Source organism: Silurus aristotelis (assembly GCF_946808225.1).
Source record: "Silurus aristotelis genome assembly, chromosome: 22".
Lineage (NCBI taxonomy): Eukaryota > Metazoa > Chordata > Actinopteri > Siluriformes > Siluridae > Silurus > Silurus aristotelis.
In genome coordinates, this window is record NC_139595.1 from 9,809,292 (window position 1) to 9,831,175 (window position 21,884).

The 21,884-nt window shown below is 39.7% G+C and overlaps 1 protein-coding gene and 1 long non-coding RNA gene across 2 annotated transcripts; one reads left to right on the top strand and one right to left on the bottom strand.

The window, feature by feature from the left end:
- The first annotated feature begins 3,277 nt into the window (after positions 1-3,277).
- pask (PAS domain containing serine/threonine kinase) lies at positions 3,278-21,522 on the top strand. The gene is made up of 20 exons (XM_083524802.1): positions 3,278-3,574; positions 3,805-4,003; positions 4,819-5,039; positions 10,001-10,168; positions 10,394-10,525; positions 10,820-10,954; positions 11,267-11,432; positions 11,785-11,963; positions 12,156-12,273; positions 13,095-13,187; positions 13,903-14,068; positions 14,394-15,061; positions 15,233-15,402; positions 15,715-15,882; positions 15,999-16,124; positions 18,310-18,444; positions 18,550-18,749; positions 19,071-19,204; positions 20,448-20,591; positions 20,974-21,522. Exons 2-20 carry the CDS (start codon positions 3,811-3,813, stop codon positions 21,162-21,164), a joined length of 3,507 nt encoding a protein of 1,168 aa, XP_083380928.1. The 5' UTR covers positions 3,278-3,574; positions 3,805-3,810; the 3' UTR covers positions 21,165-21,522.
- LOC310717878 lies at positions 7,132-8,032 on the bottom strand. The gene is made up of 2 exons (XR_014530988.1): positions 7,823-8,032; positions 7,132-7,361 (listed from the first exon to the last, which is right to left on the bottom strand). It is a non-coding gene; the product is annotated as an uncharacterized lncRNA (long non-coding RNA).
- Positions 21,523-21,884: the final 362 nt, after the last annotated feature.

Consider the following 21,884-nt stretch of genomic DNA (forward strand, 5'->3'; position numbering starts at 1 on the left):
AACAATCATGCCACCACTAAGGTTAAAGAGAAGATATTTTATCCAGACTTTTCTCTCATGCCAACTAAAGTTCTTGACTTGTTTGTCATGTGGGGGGTACGTATTATGTGACATTCTTTGAATTTAAATTAATCCTATTTGTTTTGCAGCCTTTTCATACAGCAATTGATATAGCAATATCAACATGATTTTCATGAAGAGCTACTTTCAATACCTAGCATCCAACATGCAAAAACATCACATGCATGACACAAGATTTGACGTTATGTATTTGATCATCTGTACAATCATGACACGTCATATGCATGTACAGAATTGAGTTAAGGTCTCTAATGCAATGTTTAGCTATACATTTCAACCACTTGCCTAATATTTATGTAGGCAGGACCCAAGGATTTCCAGCAGAACATTGCCCAGAACTACATTTTACCTTCACTGTGTATCTCCTTCCCAAAATGCACCCTGGTTCCATCTCTTCCTAAGCAATGCACATGCACCCTGCTTTCCACATGATGTTTAAGAATATAAGGCCACCATCCATTGGTCCATTGTAAAAGATATTGGTGGTGGACAGGGGTTAGCATGGGCACACTGACCAGTTTACAACAGAGCAACACCATTTATATTAGATTACAGCTAGCTGGTCTCCAAGTTGCTTTTTATATGTTATGTAATTAATCACTTCCCACTTTCACCACCTGCAGGAGGGACCATAAGGGACCGGTGCTGAGAGGATTGGGCAGCAGTCGAAGGCGGGGGCCTTGACAGCCCGATCCCTGGACACGGAGAAGTGTCTGGGGAATCTGCTTAGACTGCTGCCCCCGCGACTCGCATTACGGATAAGCGGGAGAAGATAAATTAATGAATGAATGAATGAATGAATGAATGTAATTGATCATCTGTACAATCATGATGCAACGTAGTGCATAATTTGTTAAAAATTGTTAGTGGCTAGTGAAAATGTTGTAGATGTGATCATTTGAAAATTTTAATACTTGCAAAGATTTATAGAAATAAAGTTTTGCATATTGATATTTATCTGTTTCCTACCTTGTTAAATCATTGTTGATAATTATTGTGAGAAATCATTAACATGATCAGTGTCTTCACATAGATAAATATAATTAATTATTAATAATAACATAATTAAAGGATCCATTGAGGAAGCAGAGGCTGAGGGCTCAGAGGCGGACTCGTCCATCACCCAAGCTGAAGTCACCGAGGTAGTAAAGAAACTCCTCGGTGGCAGGGCACCGGGGGTGGATGAGATCCGCCCTGAGTACCTCAAGTCTCTGGATGTTGTGGGGCTGTCTTGGCTGACACGCCTCTGCAGCATCACGTGGCGGTCGGGGACAGTGCCTCTGGAATGGCAGACCGGGGTGGTGGTCCCTCTTTTTAAGAAGGGGGACCGGAGGGTGTGTTCCAACTATAGGGGGATCACACTTCTCAGCCTACCTGGGAAAGTCTATGCCAGGGTACTGGAGAGGAGAATACGGCCGATAGTAGAACCTCGGATTCAGGAGGAACAATGTGGTTTTCGTCCAGGCCGTGGAACACTGGACCAGCTCTATACCCTCTACAGGGTGCTGGAGGGTTCATGGGAGTTTGCCCAACCAGTCCACATGTGCTTTGTGGATTTGGAAAAGGCATTCGACTGTGTCCCTCGCGGCGGCCTGTGGAGGGTGCTCCGGGAGTATGGGGTCGGGGGCCCTTTACTAAGGGCTGTCCGGTCCCTGTATGACCGAAGCAGGAGCTTGGTTCGCATTGCCGGCAGTAAGTCAGACTTGTTCCCGGTGCATGTTGGACTCCGGCAGGGCTGCCCTTTGTCACCGGTTCTGTTCATAATTTTTATGGACAGAATTTCTAGGCGCAGCCAGGGGTCGGAGGGTGTCCGGTTTGGTGACGACACGATTTCGTCTTTGCTCTTTGCAGATGATGTTGTCGTGTTGGCTTCATCAGACCAGGACCTTCAGCATGCACTGGGACGGTTTGCAGCCGAGTGTGAAGCGGCTGGGATGAGAATCAACACCTCCAAATCCGAGGCCATGGTCCTCAGTCGGAAAAGGGTGGCTTGCCCACTTCAGGTTGGTGGGGAGTTCCTGCCGCAAGTGGAGGAGTTTAAGTATCTTGGGGTTTTGTTCACGAGTGAGGGAAGGGTGGAACGGGAGATTGACAGACGGATCGGTGCAGCTTCTGCAGTAATGCGGTCGATGTACCGGTCTGTCGTGGTGAAGAAGGAGCTGAGCCGCAAGGCGAAACTTTCGATTTACCGGTCAATCTACGTTCCTACTCTCACCTATGGTCATGAGCTCTGGGTCATGACCGAAAGGACAAGATCCCGGATACAGGCGGCCGAAATGTGCTTCCTCCGCAGGGTGGCTGGGCGATCCCTTAGAGATAGGGTGAGAAGCTTAGTCACTCGGGAGGAGCTCAGAGTAGATCCGCTGCTCCTCCACATCGAGAGGGGTCAGCTGAGGTGGCTCGGGCATCTGTTCCGGATGCCTCCTGGACGCCTTCCTGGGAAGGTGTTCCGGGCGCGTCCCACTGGGAGGAGACCCCGGGGAAGACCTAGGACACGCTGGAGAGACTATGTCTCTCGGCTGGCCTGGGAACGCCTTGGTGTCCCCCCGGAAGAGCTGGAAGAAGTGTCTAGGGAGAGGGAAGTCTGGGCATCTTTGCTTAGACTGCTGCCCCCGCGACCCGGCATCGGATAAGCGGGAGAAGATGGATGGATGGATGGAACATAATTAAAGGTAAATTGATCAAATTTGTTATTTCAGAAGTGTGTATAAAACTGGTAGCCTTTCACATTAATCGGTACCTAAGAAGTAGCTCTTAGTTTCAAAAAGGTTGGTGACCCCTGAGATAGACAATCTAGCTTTTTCACCTCATGTTCAGCTGTGGGCTTTGGGCACTCATGACTCTGTCAGCATTTCAACGTTTGGGGTGTGTGGGTGTGTGTTTTAATTGAACCTTTATATATATTTCCAAAATATATATAATATACCAATACCAATATATTATATTGAATACCTTTACTCGGTATTATCCCCTGTATCTCGGAAACATTTATTTATTGGGGATTAGGAAATTCCCAATAAATATATTTAAAGGAATCCCAATCTCATGATCAGTGTTATTCACTTCACCTGTCGGCGGTTTTAATGTTACGCCTGATGGGTGGAGACGCACTCAGAACAAAGTTCCGCCTACTGACGTTTCTGATTGGCTAATTTGCTCGCTCAGTTTGCGGAATCTGTTTTCTTATTGGTCGCTTGTTGGGCGTCATTTTCATTCGTTTACAGCAGCGCCAAAATGCTTCCTGGGATTTTGAGCACACAATCCTAGACTGAGAGTTAACAAAAAAAACTTGTTTGTGTTAATAACATTTCTTATGTTTCTATGGACATTATTATATCAAATGCACAACAAACGGCTTGGTTACAACAGTTCAACTTTCGGGTTTCAGTTCAGTTTGGGTGTGAAAACGTGTTTGGGGTGAACAGGAGCTCTCCGAGTGGGTCTGCTAGAAAAAACGGATAAACAGTGATCTTATTTATCCGAAATATCACCGGTGAGTGACGAGAGAAAGTTGTGGATTTTCATATAATGACTCCTATGAGCTAATTAATATTTAGCTAGTTTTCTTTTTAAGTAGCGGAATTTTAGCTGGTTTGTTGCTTCGCTGTTGAATGAGGCAACAAACTCCGGCAGTCTTTCCTCTGTTAAATAGTGCACTGCCAAAGCTAGTTTAAAACTATGATCGCAATAGTGTTAATGTGTTTTTTTGTTTGTTTTTTTAAGTGGAAAATGTCGCTGTGGCGCCACATAGTTGATAAACAGAAGGGCGGCCATGTTAATGCTACAAGCGACAGTGTTTGTTCCGTTGCTAAGACTAAATTCCCCCTGATGGGACTTGAGGACTCTGTGGAAGGAGGTCTGTCTCCTCCAAAGCATACTGCAAAGGAGAGCTCATTTCCTTCCTCTCCAGACTCCACTACAGGTGAGACACCGTTTAATTCACATACAAATGGAAATAGAAAGTTGAAGAGAAAAAAAAAGCAATAGCACAGCAGCTAACAATACAAACCAATGACTAAAGCAGAGATGCTCACACTAGGGCCCCAATGTCATACACGAGAAGAGGAAAAGATCACTGATACAAAGCTTCATGAATAATTTCATCCTTAATATAACACTTTATATTAAAAAATATAAATGAATGAAAGTGACCATAAGTGGATATGAATTAGCCCAATTTGGAAAGAAGTGAGAATATAAGGAGCAGCTTCATGGCTCTCATTAGAGATCATTGATATTACAAGGATAAACTCTACATTGTACTGTAAATAGGATTATTAGATTTTAATAAAGTTTATTAGATTTTAATAAATGTCTTTAATTGTTTTCTTCTTATTAATTAGTGTGGAACAAACTAAAGAAATCGGCACCAGCCATGTAAAAATGCAAATAAAACCTGAGGCTGGGCTGATTTAATCCAAGCTCAGGGTGTAGATTGATGTCTCATCGCTGCCGGTCATGTTAGATGAAAATGAAGCAACTTGTTCCAAATTCAGTGATAAAAATGAAATTTTTGTGTGTTTTGAATGTAAAAGCTGGGTAATGGTAAGTATAGCGTCTCTGTTTACTATGCAACTTAGAAGAGCTATGAGACTTGAGATTTGGCTTCAAAACCAAGCAAATGTTGCTGTATTGTGCAAGTCAAATGAGACTGACATATGAATCATAAAATGTACCTTATTGTATGTGCCTCAAGACTATGTAAAATCCTGATGTGGTAATTCTGCTTGCTTTTAGTTGATAGAAAAGAGTTGCCAGTGATGCTGAAGGCTGCTTCATTATCCCTTCTTTGTGGGTCTCCTTGCCGATGTCACGCTTCAGGTTCCTCTCCGGCTCGGTTAGAGAGCTCACAGCTTGAACAGCTGCTCTCTCTCAGTCTCTGCCTTGGAAAGAAAGGCTTCGAGCTCATCCACTGTCCTAATAAGGCCACAATCACTCTGGACCGTTCAACAGCACAGGTATAACAAACACTGTGAGGTTTGCATCTCTACATCTTGCATATCAGGTAGTAGGATAACCTTCAAAATGTTTTGGTCAGCCACATTCAAATTATGTATACATATTCACAAATGGATCCAAATGTCAGTGTTTGTGTTTAGTTTTTTGTTTAGTTTTTTTTTTTTATCAGTTAAGTTTGCACCTTACTATTCTTTACTGTCTGCTAGAGAGAGGAGGAAAATTTTTAGAATGAAGGACATGAGATGGATCAGCCACTATTTTTGTGTACTCCCTTGAGTGCAGGCTGATCATAACTGGATAAAGGGACTTTCAAAAGGGATTAAAGTGTATCCATTTTTTCCTCTGACCTTCTTGAAAGTCTTAACATTGGAGGGTTGAGAACTGAACTGCATGTTATATTACCATGATTATATCTAATAACTGTACAATTAAACCATAAGCTTTAGACCAATCCTGTACATTCTGGGTTTAAACAGAAAATAACTTGGTTAAGCTAGAGAAATATTATACATACATACACCCACATACATATATATATATATATATATATATATATATATATATAAGTATGCTCTTTCTATATTGTATAAAACCTTAAATGAACACCACAACACATTACATCATGATTTTATTTATTTATTTTACACAAATAAAATCATGCATTAAATACTAAGTACACAATTACTGCTTCTATATGATTTAAGAGGCTAGGTAGCAGCCAGTTGCTGTAAATTAAAAACCTATGCTTAAATGTTCAGCATGTGACCACCTCTATAAATGCCCAAGTTTTAACAGTTTGCTGGTCTGGAGCGTTCATGTTTGTCACCGTGCCAAGTAGGAAAGGCATGAGCAATGCGCTTAGAGTAGCAGTAGCGTTCCAGCAAACCTACAACAGATTGGTTAAAAAAGAACAGAATTGGGTGTTGCAAAGGCCACACCTCAGTCCGACTGAAATACTGTAGCAGGACCTTAAGAGAGCTGTGTATGAGCCAAAATTCCTCCACAATAATGCGAGATTGATGGTCATACAAAACACGATTACTTTAAGCTATCGCTGCTTGCTAAATGTAGTTTTTCACATGTGGTTTCTCCATTTCAACTTGATTTTTGTACAAATAATGTCATGACTTAAGGTTGTGTTGTTCATCTGACGCAGTATTTACCTAGTTCTAGAACCTGATAAGGAGCAGATGATTATGTCCTAGTACATAAACCATAGAAGTCAGTGTATATTCATTGTGATTAATCATTTAATTCAATTGTATTCATGTCCTACACCTTCTCATTCAAAGAGTTTTCTTTATTTTCATGACTATGAAAATTGTAGAGTCACACTGAAGGCATCAAAACTATGAATTAACACATGTGGAATTATATACATAACAAAAAAGTTTGAAACAACTGAAAATGTCATATTCTAGGTTCTTCAAAGTAGCCACCTTTTGCTTAGATCACTGCTTTGCACACTCTTGGCATTCTCTTACACACATGAATCATAGCTGTGTGTGTGTGTGTGTGTGTGTGTGTGTGTGTGTGTGTGTGTGTGTGTGTGTGTGTGTGTGTGTGTGTGTGTGTGTGTGTGTGTGTGTGTGTGTGTGTGTGTGTGTGTGTGTGTGTGTGTGTGTGTGTGTTAGGGGCTATCGCACTAAAACTCATCCAATGTAGAATGTGTACAATTAACAAAAGCAATGACTGCATATAGTAAAACGACTGCAAACAGTAAAATTATTGCATATATATATATATATATATATATAATATATATATAGTACAGACCAAAAGTTTGGACACACCTTCTCATTCAAAGAGTTTTCTTTATTTTCATGACTATGAAAATTGTAGAGTCACACTGAAGGCATCAAAACTATGAATTAACACATGTGGAATTATATACATAACAAAAAAGTTTGAAACAACTGAAAATGTCATATTCTAGGTTCTTCAAAGTAGCCACCTTTTGCTTAGATCACTGCTTTGCACACTCTTGGCATTCTCTTAATGAGCTTTAAGAGGTAGTCACCTGAAATGGTCTTCACTTCACAGGTGTGCCCTGTCAGGTTTAATAAGTGTGATTTCTTGCCTTATAAATGGGGTTGGGACCATCAGTTGTGTTGTGCAGAAGTCAGGTGGATACACAGCTGATAGTCCTACTGAATAGACTGTTAGAATTTGTATTATGGCAAGAAAAAAGCAGCTAAGTACAGAAAAACGAGTGGCCATCATTACTTTAAGAAATGAAGGTCAGTCAGTCCGAAAAATTGGGAAAACTTTGAAAGTGTCCCCAAGTGCAGTCACAAAAACCATCAAGCGCTACAAAGAAACTGGCTCACATGCGGACCGCCCCAGGAAAGGAAGACCTAGAGTCACCTCTGCTGCGGAGGATAAGTTCATCCGAGTCACCAGCCTCAGAAATAGCAGGTTAACAGCAGCTCAGATTAGAGACCAGGTCAATGGCACACAGAGTTCTAGCAGTGGACACATCTCTACAACTGTTAAGAGGAGACTGTGTGAATCAGGCCTTCATGGTAGAATATCTGCTAGGAAACCACTGCTAAAGAAAGGCAACAAGCAGAAGAGACTTGTTTGGGTTAAAGAACACAAGGAATAGACATTAGACCAGTGGAAATCTGTGCTTTGTTCTGATGAGTCCAAATTTGAGATCTTTGGTTCCAACCACCGTGTCTTTGTGTGACGCAGAAAAGGTGAACGGATGGACTCTACATGCCTGGTTCCCACCGTGAAGCATGGAGGTGTGATGGTGTGGGGGTGCTTTGCTGGTGACACTGTTGGGGATTTATTCAAAATTGAAGGCATACTGAACCAGCATGGCTACCACAGCATCTTGCAGCGGCATGCTATTCCATCCGGTTTGCGTTTAGTTGGACCATCATTTATTTTTCAACAGGACAATGACCCCAAACACACCTCCAGGCTGTGTAAGGGCTATTTGACCAAGAAGGAGAGTGATGGGTGCTGCGCCAGATGACCTGGCCTCCACAGTCACCGGACCTGAACCCAATCGAGATGGTTTGGGGTGAGCTGGACTGCAGAGTGAAGGCAAAAGGGCCAACAAGTGCCAAGCATGTGGAAGACCATTTCAGGTCTTCCATCTTGAAGCTCATTAAGAGAATGCCAAGAGTGTGCAAAGCAGTAATCAAAGCAAAAGGTGGCTACTTTGAAGAACCTACAATATGAAATATTTTCAGTTGTTTTCAAACTAAATTTCAATGTCAACTTAATTTTTTTTTTTTTTTTTTTTTTAAACATCCTGTGTTTTAAAAAAACACACAATGAAACACACAATGATTCCTTCATACAAAAAATAATTTTTTTGCTTGTCATTTTTAAACACCACGCACAAAGATTATAATCCTTACAAGATAGATAAATTCACAAGACACATTTAAAAGATTTTTTTTGTCTTTGACCATTAATGTAGGTATAAAGTAGTAGCTGTTTTTGTAAAGCAAATATACAGTGTCTTTTGTGGTAACCCGCAACAAATGAGCAAAACTCATTCAATATAAAGCTATTTCTAAACAAAATGTTAGGCGTGTTTCTTATGAGTTGTTAATGAGACTGAAATGTCGTTAGATCCAGCAGCAGTGTTTGATTAATAGACAAATTTACATGCATACAAGAATGCAGATTATGGAATTGTACTGTTTGTATGCCAAATGTCCATTTATCATGAAATTTGTCTAGCCGTGTAATTGCAATGTTAATTTGGCAGAGGAGTTGGCAATATACTGTTAACACATACATGAGCAAGCTTGCGACATTAAGCATGATTTAAGCATAAGTTCATGTTTTTAACGCCTACTTTCATAATAAACAAGTTCATTGTCGATTTAATGCGTGTAGCGCTATGTAGCGTGTGTAGCGCTATGTAGCGTGTGTAGCGCTATGTAGCGTGTGTAGCGCTATGTAGCGTGTGTAGCGCTATGTAGCGTGTGTAGCGCTATGTAGCGTGTGTAGCGCTATGTAGCGTGTGTAGCGCTATGTAGCGTGTGTAGCGTGTGTATAGTACCATACAGCATAGTAAAATTACTTATTGAAAAATTTTTTGATTTTTTTGTACTATATAGAAAGGCTGCTGCTACTGATTATTTTTAGTAATTAAGTATTCTAACGATTATATCATCGATTAATCGAGTGTTTAATTTTTTTCTTTATTAAAGAGCAATACCAAATAAGAGAGAAAAGGACAGGTCTCCTTAAAACGAACAAGTAGTTTTTTCTTTTTAGAAAATAAAATTTCTATTGCTGAAATTGCATACAGGAATATCTGTGAAAACTAAACTCATTTAGTGCATTTAATTATCAAATTGCAAACACAGTGCGGTTAATTTCCTCTGCAGTAGGTTATGGGAAAATGTTTCTCATTATTATTCTCACTAATGTATTTATTTATTAAATCTCGCACAGTTTCGCAATGTTTGAAATTTTCCACACACTAAATCTGTGTATTTATTGGCAGCTTTAAAAACGTGCTCCACTACCTGCTCTGCGCCGCCACTGCCGAGGGAGTTTTTGAACGCGCTGTATATAAATAAAATAGTTTTGGTTTGAAATGATCCCAAACTTTGGACACTTTCTGCCGTTTTCTTTGGCCTGAATCTTCTCCTTGCCCCTTGTGATTTTTGTTCCAGTTCCTCCTTTTTTCATTCTGTAACGTCTTCTGTGTTACCTGGGCAGAGCGCTCCAGAGTTTAGCGGGTGGTACGGCAGTAATAATGGTCTGTGGGAAACACAGCACTTCACGTGTAGTTAAATGTACTAAATGAAAGCATTTTTGGTACTTAAATTATTCAAGTTACTCAAAGAATCATTTCAGCCCTACTCTATAGCAAGAAATAATTAGAGGGGTTAAAATGATTGATGCACATGGACAGTTATTTTATTGCCTAATTGGTGTCGTAGTTTATGTAAACATTCACTGTTGAACTGTTAATGTGTAGGTAGTGGATGTGAACAAGCAAGCCTGCGAGCTCTTTGAATACACACGCAGTGAGCTGATTGGAAAAACCCTGACCTGCCTTCTGAAGACCAGTCGTATGACTGAGGATGTGTTGGGAGAGGACAGCCTAGACTCTGCAGGCAACATAATCACCATATCCAGAAAAGTGGTATGTACACTTGTGAGGGAGCTTTAGAAGGTAAAAAAAAGAATTGTTTCTAAAAAAGAGATGCACTATAATGAAACTTTATTCATCTGTAGTGTTTTTTTCATTCTGGTCTGGGGTGTAGCATACAAACCTTTTTTTTTTTTATTATTTTTTTTTTATTCACTTATTTTACTTCCTAATTTGTCTCTAATCATGTCTTTTATTTATATCTGTTTTGCTTACTAGGTAAATGCAGTAGGTAAAGCAGGCTTTGAGATCCCTGTGTCTGTATGGACGTGTTCATACAATCACAAAACCTGCGTACTGTTTTTGGAGAAAGTGGAGAGGATATCCGCCCACTTCTCTTTCTCTAAAGAGGTTTGATTTATATTAGCTATGTGCTATTTTATTTATTTATTTGTTTATTGGCTGTGGTTAATAAACTTTGTTTTGCATAAAAAGATTGGGTTTAGCATATGGCTTACACATTTTATTCACATGATGGGGGAAAAAAGCTTATTATGGCCGCTGTTGTATCAACAACTTTATTTTATTAAAATAATGGTGTTGCGCCAACTGATTTAATTGTCTAATGTTTTTGCACACTATTTTAGGTTTGCTGTCAAAATAGTAGTGCCACATTTAAAAATGTACTATAATATGTTGCTTTAGGGTGGGATTCTCAGCTATGACTCCACTTTTGCTCATCTCCATGGTTACTGTGATGCTGATGACTTGATTGGGCTTTCGGTCACATCCGTGATGCCAACACTTCTTGTTCCACCGCAGTGTCGGACCATACCTAAGGTCTAAAGCGCACTCTAATTTATAACTGCTTGGCTAAAAACATTTCTCTCTCTCTCTCTCTCTCTCTCTCTCGCGTGCATGCGTGCGTGCGTGTGGTCTTTGTTGTTATTCATTCTAAAACCTAATGCATTGTGTTCTAGCAGTAGCAGCCATTATAGCTTTTAAATAATTTAGTTTTCATTTACTGTTATTAGTTTGAGATCATTCTGGGCCAGCAAATGTTCACTTTTACAATAGTTTCAACAATAAAGCAAGAATACTAAGTGCTTATTTCTGTGGTGTATTTACTGAAGATTAACCTGTGTCTTACAGGTGATGCGCTTGCAGAGGGTGCGTGTGCAGGGCAGGAACAGCACAGAATTGTGGGCGAGTGTGCGACTGCGCACTGCGATATCCTGTGGGAAGCCTTTAAACCAGTTGGACACATCTCCCTGTGCTGAGCCCAGTGAAAAGTCACATGCAGTACTCGGTGCAGGGGGTCTGTATTGATCTTTTGGATAAATTTTTTTTTCCACCGGTTTACATGGTGCACTTTTCCTTTCTTTCCCTTAATGTTTCCCAAATGCACTCACAGCAGAGCATCTTAAACACCATATCGCACTTCAAACATCCAATAACATTAAGCGCAAATCATAAATTATGACCACCTTATTTAGCTCTGACCTACGCTGCATTTGATGAGCCATGCTATGACTGTGCTAAGTAAACTAACTTTAATATAATGCACCAGTTTGTTGAAAATTATGGCCTTGGCATTCCTTCTGCAAATGCTCTGCATTCACACATTGTTCTATTTCTCTCCTTTTTTTTTTTTTTTTTTTTTTTTAAAGATAGTGGCAGTGAAGGTCTGTGCTTGTCCCTCCCAGACGTGGTTTATTCTGGGTCACTGTGGACTTTTGTTCCCTCCAGCAGCCTTCTGACACTCTTCCCCAATGGCACCATTAACAGCATCAACAGCATTTACTCTCCCCTGCTGATGGGATATAGCATGACTGAGCTTGTGGGCAAGGTAGTGCTCTAATTTCTCTCGAAATAAAATTTGATATTACCCCTTACTAATTACAAAAATAATCCATATATAATTATAAACTATATAATTATCTGTTACTATATCATGCACTAGCTGGATTAGTGTTTAAAAATCTAAGTATATGCGTCTAAAGTCAATCCTGTGTGTTTGTATCTCTGTGCATGTATGTAGACGATCACCTTCTTGATACCAGCCTTTTACGAGATGATGTGTGCCTTTGACAGAAGTCCCAGTCCTGTATTGTATCATGAAGTTTGCCCAGCATTCAGTCCTCCTAGAGGCCACACAGGTATATGCATTTTCTATTAAATCACCATGTTTTTTTTTTTTTTACAGATGATGTTGGTAAAGGTTTCACTGTCCTTGAATGAAATGTTAGTTTGACAGTGCCCTGTGTTAAACTGTTGCCCCCTGTTACCCATCCAATGTGCATTCGTGCCTGCAGCCAAGTCTTTTTGGAATAGGCTTCAAAGTAACCTGGTTGCACACCCTTTTTGTAATGAGGCATACATCATGCTCAGAATTAACCAATTACATTCTCAGGGTTGAAAGTGTTTAGCATACAGCAATCATCAATGTAGTGTTTAAGCCCAAATAGCTTTAGAAGCTTGTTCAAGTGATGTCAAAATGTTTACATAGACAAAGTCTCAATGTTAAAGGCAATTATTGAATGGGTAAAAAAATAATTCCCAAAACATTGAAACACCAAGGCTTAAGGGCATATTTGTTTTTAGAACAATAAGATCCAAGCTAACCTACAGTAAAGTGTGCATCATTCTGGGCAGGAAAGAAGCAGATGATCAGCATTTTTGAATGGCACAGACATTCAAAACTGTTAAAGATCTACAGTATTTTAATCTATTAATGTTTTCTGTAAATATTGTGCTTGTAAATTTGACAAAATGTTTTGATAGTAACTGAAGTTGTAAGAGTAGAGAAACTTGGGATTTATGGACATCATGCACCATAAAATTAGTTACATAGACTCCTCTGTATTTATCCTTATTAATGTAAAGGCAGGATCAGATGGCAGAGTGAAATTTGTTTTCTTATCCCGATTCTATTTTTATTTTTTTATTTTTTTATTTTTTTTCTCTCTTCTCTATTTAGACTCCTACAGATGCTCTAATGGAGGTGGAGGTGGTACATCAAGCCCATCTGCTTGTGCTACTTCAGCAAAGGAGACTCAAGACACATATAATAGTGAGTGCTTTCTGCGAACAGTCTACTTCTATGCTGTGGAGATGGAATTATTGAGTTATTCCATATTTAGTAAGTGGCACGTGTATTTTTGCATTGCTGTTTGCGTTAGATCTGCTGGTGTGTACATATTAATAGCCTTGTCTCTTTACTCCTTAGAGCTTATGTTAAACATACAAACCCTATTCCACAAAAGTTGGAACACTGTACAAATTGTGAATAAAGAAGGAATGTAGTAATTTACAAATCTCAAACTTTTTCGATTTTATTCACAATAGAATATATATAACATATCAAATGTTGAAAGTGAGACATTTTGAAATGTCGTGCCAAATATTGGCTCATTTTGGATTTCATGAGAGCTTCACATTCCGAAAAAGTTGGGACAGGTAGCAATAAGAGGCCGGAAAAGTTAAATGTACATATAAGGAACAGCTGGAGGACCAATTTGCAATTTATTAGGTCAATTGGCAACATAATTGGGTATAAAAACAAAACCTACTTAAATATGCTGTATTTAATCTGAGCACTGTGACTATGAAATACTTTGCGATTGTGATTGAAGCCTTTTGATGGGCTTCCAATCGGTTTAGAGTAATCCTTGGTACACCAGCCATGTGCTTTAACCCTGTACCAGAACATTATGCCCAGGTTGACTATACTTATGTGGTTCATTTCATATAAACATCATAATCTTTTTGTACTAAATATAATTAAGGTCTCAAGACTGTGCTGGCCAAAGACAGTCTGTTGTTCCCACCACCAAAGAGGAAAGGAGGTGCAGCAAAGGAGCGGCAAGGCTTTGCTGCTGTCAAGGCTAAGCAGACGCACCAGGCTCTTTCTGCATTTACTGTTCCTGCAGTTTCCCCCATGCCTGTAAAAAGGTGGGCTAACCTCTTGCTCACCAGCAAACCAGTGAGAGCTCAAATTAAAAGAATCAAGTTTCTGACTAGTGACATTTTTTTGACCTAGTAGTACAGACATTGGTGTTTTTGGTGGGGGGGGTGTACAGTTTATGGTAGTGTTGTATTTTTATTTTTTTTTTTGGGGGGGGGGGGTTTAATTGTAACTGAAGATGGATGTATAATTTAACAAAGCAACATTTATCTCCATTACCCTGGCATTTAGAATTGTTTAAAAAGTTGGTGCTACTGTTTTAGATGTTTATTGATTTAGTTTTTTCTATGGTTGTTTTTTTTTTCCATACAGATTGGAGGACACTGCAGAGCTTTGCAGCGAGGCAGCTGCAGTAGTATCCCAGTCTGAGTCTGTTCCATCTGATTCCACCGCAGCTCTACTACACACCTTTGCTTTGCTCGAGTCTCAGCAGGATCGCTCAGCCCGATTCCAAAATTCCAGCTTCGAGGTGATCTCCCTTGGCAGTCGTTCGTCCTCGGGATTTTGTGAAAAGTGGGCGGGTCCTGAGAAATCTGATGACACGCAACAGGAAGTAGAAGTAGCCGATTCAAGCAGCTGCTTCCTAGACCTGGATACTAACGGTGATGCAATTGCACTTGCCATTGGTGAGCTAGACCTGAGTGAGTGCGACACGGCTGAGCTCCTGCGCACACAATCACCTTGCATTGTGGATTCTGATCCTGAAACCGAACCCCTTGACCAAAAATACAAACTTTCTGAGCAAGAATGCCTGGGGGGAGGTGTGATCTCATCACTGAAAGAGTCCTCACTTTTAGAGGCAAATCCAGAGCAGTGTACTTCTTTCTCAGAGCTTTGTAAAAGTCTGTCAAGTGACAGACTGGCAACCTCGACCCCTAAAAGGCCACAGTACACTCCTGTTAGAGCACTAACACCACCTGCCCTGATACAGGAGGGCAGGTTTCAAGCCAACTGCTACCACAGAGATGGAACCCCGATTGGTAAGGATTTTATTTTTGTCTGATTTAAAGTTTTAATAAACAAAGGTTACAATTTAAAAATTTGGACTTGGTCCTGTATTTAATATTTCCCTTGTTGCCTTAAGGATGCATGTGTGTGTGTGGGGGGGAATTGTTTACTATTTTAAATATTTTATTATTTTTGTCACATAGAGGTGCAGTGTGACGTGCGCAGAGCTACTCTCTCCAGCGGAGGTGCTTTGTACTGTGTGTGGCTGAGTGGGAGTCATCTTTTCCTTCACCAGCAGGAGACACTGCAGAGCACACAGACATCCATAGCAAAGTCTTCAATTGAAGACTCCTTAGCCTCCAGTTTGCGAGAGGTGAGGCCCAAATATATCACATCGTAGCAGTGGTACAGTTTTTATATTTATATATATATATAATATATAATATTATATAATATATAATATAATATAATATTATATAATATTATATATTATATAATATTATATAATATTATATATTATATTATTTATATATATATATATATATGTGTGTGTATGTGTATATATAATGTGTATGTATATATGTATATGAGATAAGCACTGAATAAACAAACAAGATGGATGGATGTGTCCAAAAACCTTTGGTCTGTTTGGCTACTCTTGACTTTTTGCCTTTGTTTTATTCAGGTGATCAGTGAAGCAGAGTATGGTAAAGGTCTACGCTCCTCCATGAGTCTGAATCAGTCTGGAGCATGTGAAGGACTGTTTGCGGAAGATTATTATCCGTTGCGACCCATTGGGAAGGGAGCCTTTGGCGTTGTCTGGCTTGCCTCACGACGTCATGCCGAACAGGAGGTTAGAGCTGAATGTTTGAGGCATCTTCCATTTTCTATGGAAGTTGACATTCCTTTACTGTTCACATTTTCCCTTCCCTTTCTTTTAATCTCTAAAGATTTCTCTCTTTCTCCCAGGTGGTAGTGAAGTTTATTAGGAAGAGCAGGGTGATAGAGGAGTGTTGGGTGGAAGACCCTGATTTGGGTCGGGTCGCTCAGGAAGTGGCCATACTCGTGCGACTGGATCACCCAAATATTGTCAAGGTACAAATGTTTTTCAGCTGAACACCATAAACTGGTTCTTTTGTAGATCCCCCTATGAGATTGCCATATCTTTTGGGTGGGATCAGGATTTATTCATACTGTGTAAATTATCCTTGTTTATATTATTCACAAGTGCCTTCAGGCTGTACATATTTTATATAAAATAATTTGACATAAAGCCCAAATTTCTGTATGATTTTTATTTGGCTACATCATTCAATTACATGGCCGTATCTGTGGAACGCTATGCTATATCTAAAAGTCCCTATAAATGTATGTTCTGAGTCTCTCATTTGCTTCATTGTGAGAGAAGAGTGGGGGCATTGCGGAGTTGCTTTCTGAAAGTGCAAAACATCCACGTTAGCTTGCACAGGATTTACATTGGGCGAGTGAATTCTTCTGGGTATGTCTTTTAAAGTAAAGTCAACATAACAGATACATGCACATTCTTTACATTTGTAAGAGACTAAAACCCCCTGCTAATTTGCAAGTTCTCCCACTTAGAAATCATGGAGGGGTCTGAAATTGTCATCGTAGGTGCATGTCCACTGTGAGAGACATAATCTAAAAAAAAAAAAATCCAGAAATCACAATGTATGATTTTTTAGCTATTTATTTGTATGATACAGCTGCAAATAAGTATTTGAACACCTGAGAAAGTCAATGTTAATATTTGGTACAGGAGCCTTTGTTTGCAATTACAGAGGTCAAACGTTTCCTGTAGTTTTTCACCAGGTTTGCACACACTGCAGGAGGGATTTTGGCCCACTCCTCCACACAGATCTTCTCTAGATCAGTCAGGTTTCTGGCCTGTCACTGAGAAACACGGAGTTTGAGCTCCCTCCAAAGATTCTCTATTGGGTTTAGGTCTGGAGACTGGCTAGGCCATGCCAGAACCTTGATATGCTTCTTACAGAGCCACTCCTTGGTTATCCTGGCTGTGTGCTTCGGGTCATTGTCATGTTGGAAGACTCAGCCTCGACCCATCTTCAATGCTCTAAATGAGGGAAGGAGGTTGTTCGCCAAAATCTCGCAATACATGGCCCCGGTCATCCTCTCCTTAATACAGTGCAGTCGCCCTGTCCCATGTGCAGAAAAACACCCCCAAAGCATGATGCTACCACCCCCATGCTTCACAGTAGGGATGGTGTTCTTGGGATTGTACTCATCATTCTTCTTCCTCCAAACACGTTTAGTGGAATTATGACCCAAAAGTTCTATTTTGGTCTCATCTGACCACATGACTTTCTCCCATGACTCCTCTGGATCATCCAAATGGTCATTGGCAAACTTAAGACGTGCCTGGACATGTGCTGGTTTAAGCAGGGGAACCTTCCGTGCCATGCATGATTTCAAACCATGACGTCTTAGTGTATTACCAACAGTAACCTTGGAAATGGTGGTCCCAGCTATTTTCAGGTCATTGATTAGCTCCTCCCGTGTAGTTCTGGGCTGATTTCTCACCTTCCTTAGGATCATTGAGACCCCACGAGGTGAGTTCTTGCATGGAGCCCCAGTCCGAGGGAGATTTACAGTCATGTTTAGCTTCTTCCATTTTCTAATGATTGCTCCAACAGTGGACCTTTTTTCACCAAGCTGCTTGGCAATTTCCCCGTAGCCCTTTCCAGCCTTGTGGAGGTGTACAATTTTGTCTCTAGTGTCTTTGGACAGCTCTTTGGTCTTGGCCATGTTAGTAGTTGGATTCTTACTGATTGTATGGGGTGGACAGGTGTCTTTATGCAGCTAACGACCTCAAACAGGTGCATCTAATTTAGGATAATAAATGTAGTGGAGGTGGACATTTTAAAGGCAGACTAACAGGTCTTTGAGGGTCAGAATTCTAGCTGATAGACAGGTGTTCAAATACTTATTTGCAGCTGTATCATACAAATAAATAGTTTAAAAATTATACATTGTGATTTCTGGATTTTTTTTTTTAGATTATGTCTCTCACAGTGGACATGCACCTACGATGACAATTTCAGACCCCTCCATGATTTCTAAGTGGGAGAACTTGCAAAATAGCAGGGTGTTCAAATACTAATTTTCCTCACTGTATATATATATGTATGTGTATATGTATATATATGTATGTGATATGGATATGTATACGTGTGATATGTGAGATAGATATATATATATATATATATATATACCTTTTTTTTTTTTTTTTGTCTTTGCAAAGGTGTTGGAGGTGTTTGAGAATGAGAACTTCTTCCAGCTGGTGATGGAAAAACATGGAGACGGCATTGACTTGTTTGAGTTTATTGACATGCAACCCAGGTTGGATGAACCACTAGCCAGCTACATCTTTCGGCAGGTGTGTGTAAGCTGATAAGTGTGAGGGTGCACAAGGAGTGGCTGTTAAACATGTTTAAAAAAAAAAAACAATAATAATCTGAAAGTATGTTTGTGTGGAATACAGTTGGTGTCAGCAGTGACTTACCTTCGCAAGAAAGGCATATTACACAGGGACATTAAAGACGAAAACATCATCATAGATGCAGAGTTTCATATCAAGTTGATTGATTTTGGGTCTGTGACCCTGCTGGAGTCTGGGAAACTCTTCCATGCATTCTGTGGCACACTGGAGTACTGCTCACCTGAGGTGCTACAAGGAAACCTGTAGGTACAAAGCTTCTGCACAGAAGCTTTTAGCATCATTTATACTTCTTAGATTTTTGGGACAACATAAACTTGATGTAGTGTGTGTGACCTGTATATAATTTTAATATAGAAAATCCATATACTTTTGTCAGCCTTTAGGTTTTTATACCAGTACTGTAAGTTACCTTGTACATAGTTTGACATGGTGTCTATAGTTTCCATAATCATTCCACATGTTAGTTTTTCATTTCAGTGATACAAAAGCGTATTGGTAACACTACTGAATAATAGCATAAATTAGATGAGTTGATTTCTACCAAAAGTTCTTGCACTGTGTAGGTATAAAGGACCAGAACTGGAGATGTGGTCTCTTGGAGTGCTTGTATATACCCTGCTGTTCAGTGAAAACCCTTTTGGTAGTGTGGAAGAGATCATCCAAGCCAAACTCAACATCCCCTATGAAATCTCTCCAGGTGCGTATATTTGTGTGTGTGTACTTCAGTGATGTAGATGCAGCCCACATACATGTGTGGTGTGTACAGCCCGTGTGTTTGTGTGTATAAATCATATATATATTTATATTTACACATGCGTGCGCACACACAACACACGCACACTCAAACAAAATTGTAAGACCGGGGGAAACATTCCATGTATTTGCATTTTGCGCTGGGGGATCGTAACCAGGTCGTAGTCAACTGATCAAGTTTAAGACCATAGCCTTTAAAAGTTAGTCTTAATGTCATTGTCCCTTAGACACACTGTCATGATCTCCTGGTGGCAAAAGCAAAAAGGCTTTCTATTTTGGAATGTTGCAGGATTGTTGAGCTGCACATGCAAGGGCTCTCGCAACGCGCCATTGCTGCCCAGGTTGGACGCAGTAAGACGGTCATTTTAAATTTCTTAAAAGATCCTGAGAGTTATGGGACAAAAAAAACTAGTGGTAGTCAAAAAAAAGTCACCTGTACCGAGCCAGAGGATCCGACGGTCTTTCCGTGAAGACACATGCCGATCCTCAACCCAAATGAAGGCGCTTACTGATGCTGACTGCATCATAATAACCATAAGACACCATCTGTGAGAAAAGGGCTTAAAGAACAAAAAACGTCTTCGGAAGGACACGTCTCTTCAAACACCACAAACTTGCCTGTTTGGAATTTGCAAAGGAGCACCAAACATGAGACATTGAAAGATGGAAGAAAGTTTTATTCTCAGACGAGAAAAAAAAAAAAGTATCCAACGATACTGGCATGACCAGGAGATCCCACTGGAGGTGTTTTCTACTCGGCGCAATGGAGCTTCAGGTTGTGCAGGGGCGTCAAACGGTGGCTGGCTATATGGGGCAATGTTCCCACCAGCCTCCTGGAAACAGTTGTTTCAAGCATGCAGAAATAAGTGTTTGACATTATCAATAAAAAACAGTGGGGGTACTCGCAAGGGGGAGTCCTTTTGACACTTAATTCTTTTGTGGGGATTTCTGGGCTACAGTCTTAAACTTTTGATCAGCTGATAAACAGCTTGTTTTAGTTTAAATGCGGTGTTCAATAAATTGCCAATCTGTGTTTAATTTTTTAATAAATCTTTTTTCCCTTGTTCCTAGTTATTAGAAGCTTATAGTTGGGTGCAATAAAGTCCAAAAAAACTTAAGGCAGCAGTAAGTCAGTGACTTAATTTGGTAAGTGCTGACTACAGCAGATAGTTCATTTTTGTTTTTAGATTTGCACACACTGTTGGCCGGTTTGCTGCACAGAGAGCCGACTGAGAGAATGACCCTGGAGGAGCTTCTGCATGAACCGTGGATCCGGCAGCCTATTAACCTAGCGGAGTACAGCTGGAGTGACGTGTTCCCCTGCCATCACGGTAAGCTCTCGATACACAGTAGCAATGTGCACATTACAGACAAAATATGCCAGTACATCAGGTACCTCACCACTTAGTGAAATGAGTTCTGCTGTTAGCGCGCAACCTTCTGTACTTTTCCAGTTTGTTTGTGAATCATCTAAATTATACTTTTAATTTAAGTTGTCATTTTATAAGCTCTTAAACATTTTACTGTGGTTAAATATTTGATTTATGTTGGTTTATCAATGTAACAAGCAAAAACTTATTACATAATTTAAGTTCATAATTCTCATGCAAATATGTGCTACTTCCTTATGTCTGTTCACTTTGTTGATTTTGTTTGCTTACTGTTTGCAATTCATATTGATTTTTTTTTTCTTCCTCCCCCTGTTTGTGACAGATTCTTCCATGCAAAGTCAGTGCAGTCCAGGTGTGCAGCAGAAGGCCATCCTTCATAATAACAGTGACAAAACACCCCTGGAGGAGGATGATGATTATGGAATGGATGAAGAAGAGGATGAAGAGCAAAGGAGAACTATGGCAGCACTGGAATTTGAACTCCTTAAGTATCTAACTGAAGATGGAAGATAGAGGAAGCGCTAGCGCTTCTTTTAAACAAAGACCTGTCATGGGAAAAGGTTAATTATTTATATATATATAAAAAAAAAAAAAAAAAAAAACGTAGGTGTTAAAAAAACAAAAAAAAAAAAAAAAAAAAACACTTGCTGCCAGTAGTCCAGTAGATTTTGATGATTTGCTCGATGACTGGCTTGAACACTAAAGTGTCCAAGATCATGACGTCCTACATGAACATGTCTTCTCACACACAAGTGTGATTGAGATGAATGGCATAGAAGGCAGAGAGACTAGCCCATGTTTCAAAAAAAGTGTGGCTGTATATGGCACTGGTGATGTAAATCACAGATTAAAGAGGCACTGTATGTATGAATTGTTGCATTCTTGTTTTCATGACTGACTGCATTGCTGCTTTTTGATGAAGTAAAAAGTGTTTAGCAATCCTGCAAAAGCAATAATTTGTGCTAAGTGTATTTTGAAGTATGTAAATCTGTGGTTTTTGCATTGAATCTGCATTAATCATTTATAAAAAGCAGTTGTGTAAACAACTCCATTTTAAGTTTTGAAAACTAAATTATTTACATTTTAAATATACAGAACGTTTTACATATGTTTTTAATTTATTTTTATTTTTTATTTTTTGTATGACATTAAAAGTGATTGTTATTCAAGAAAGTGTTTCTGGATTTAAATAAAAGAAATCAAAGCATTCTTGGTCTTTGTTCTTTTTTTCCC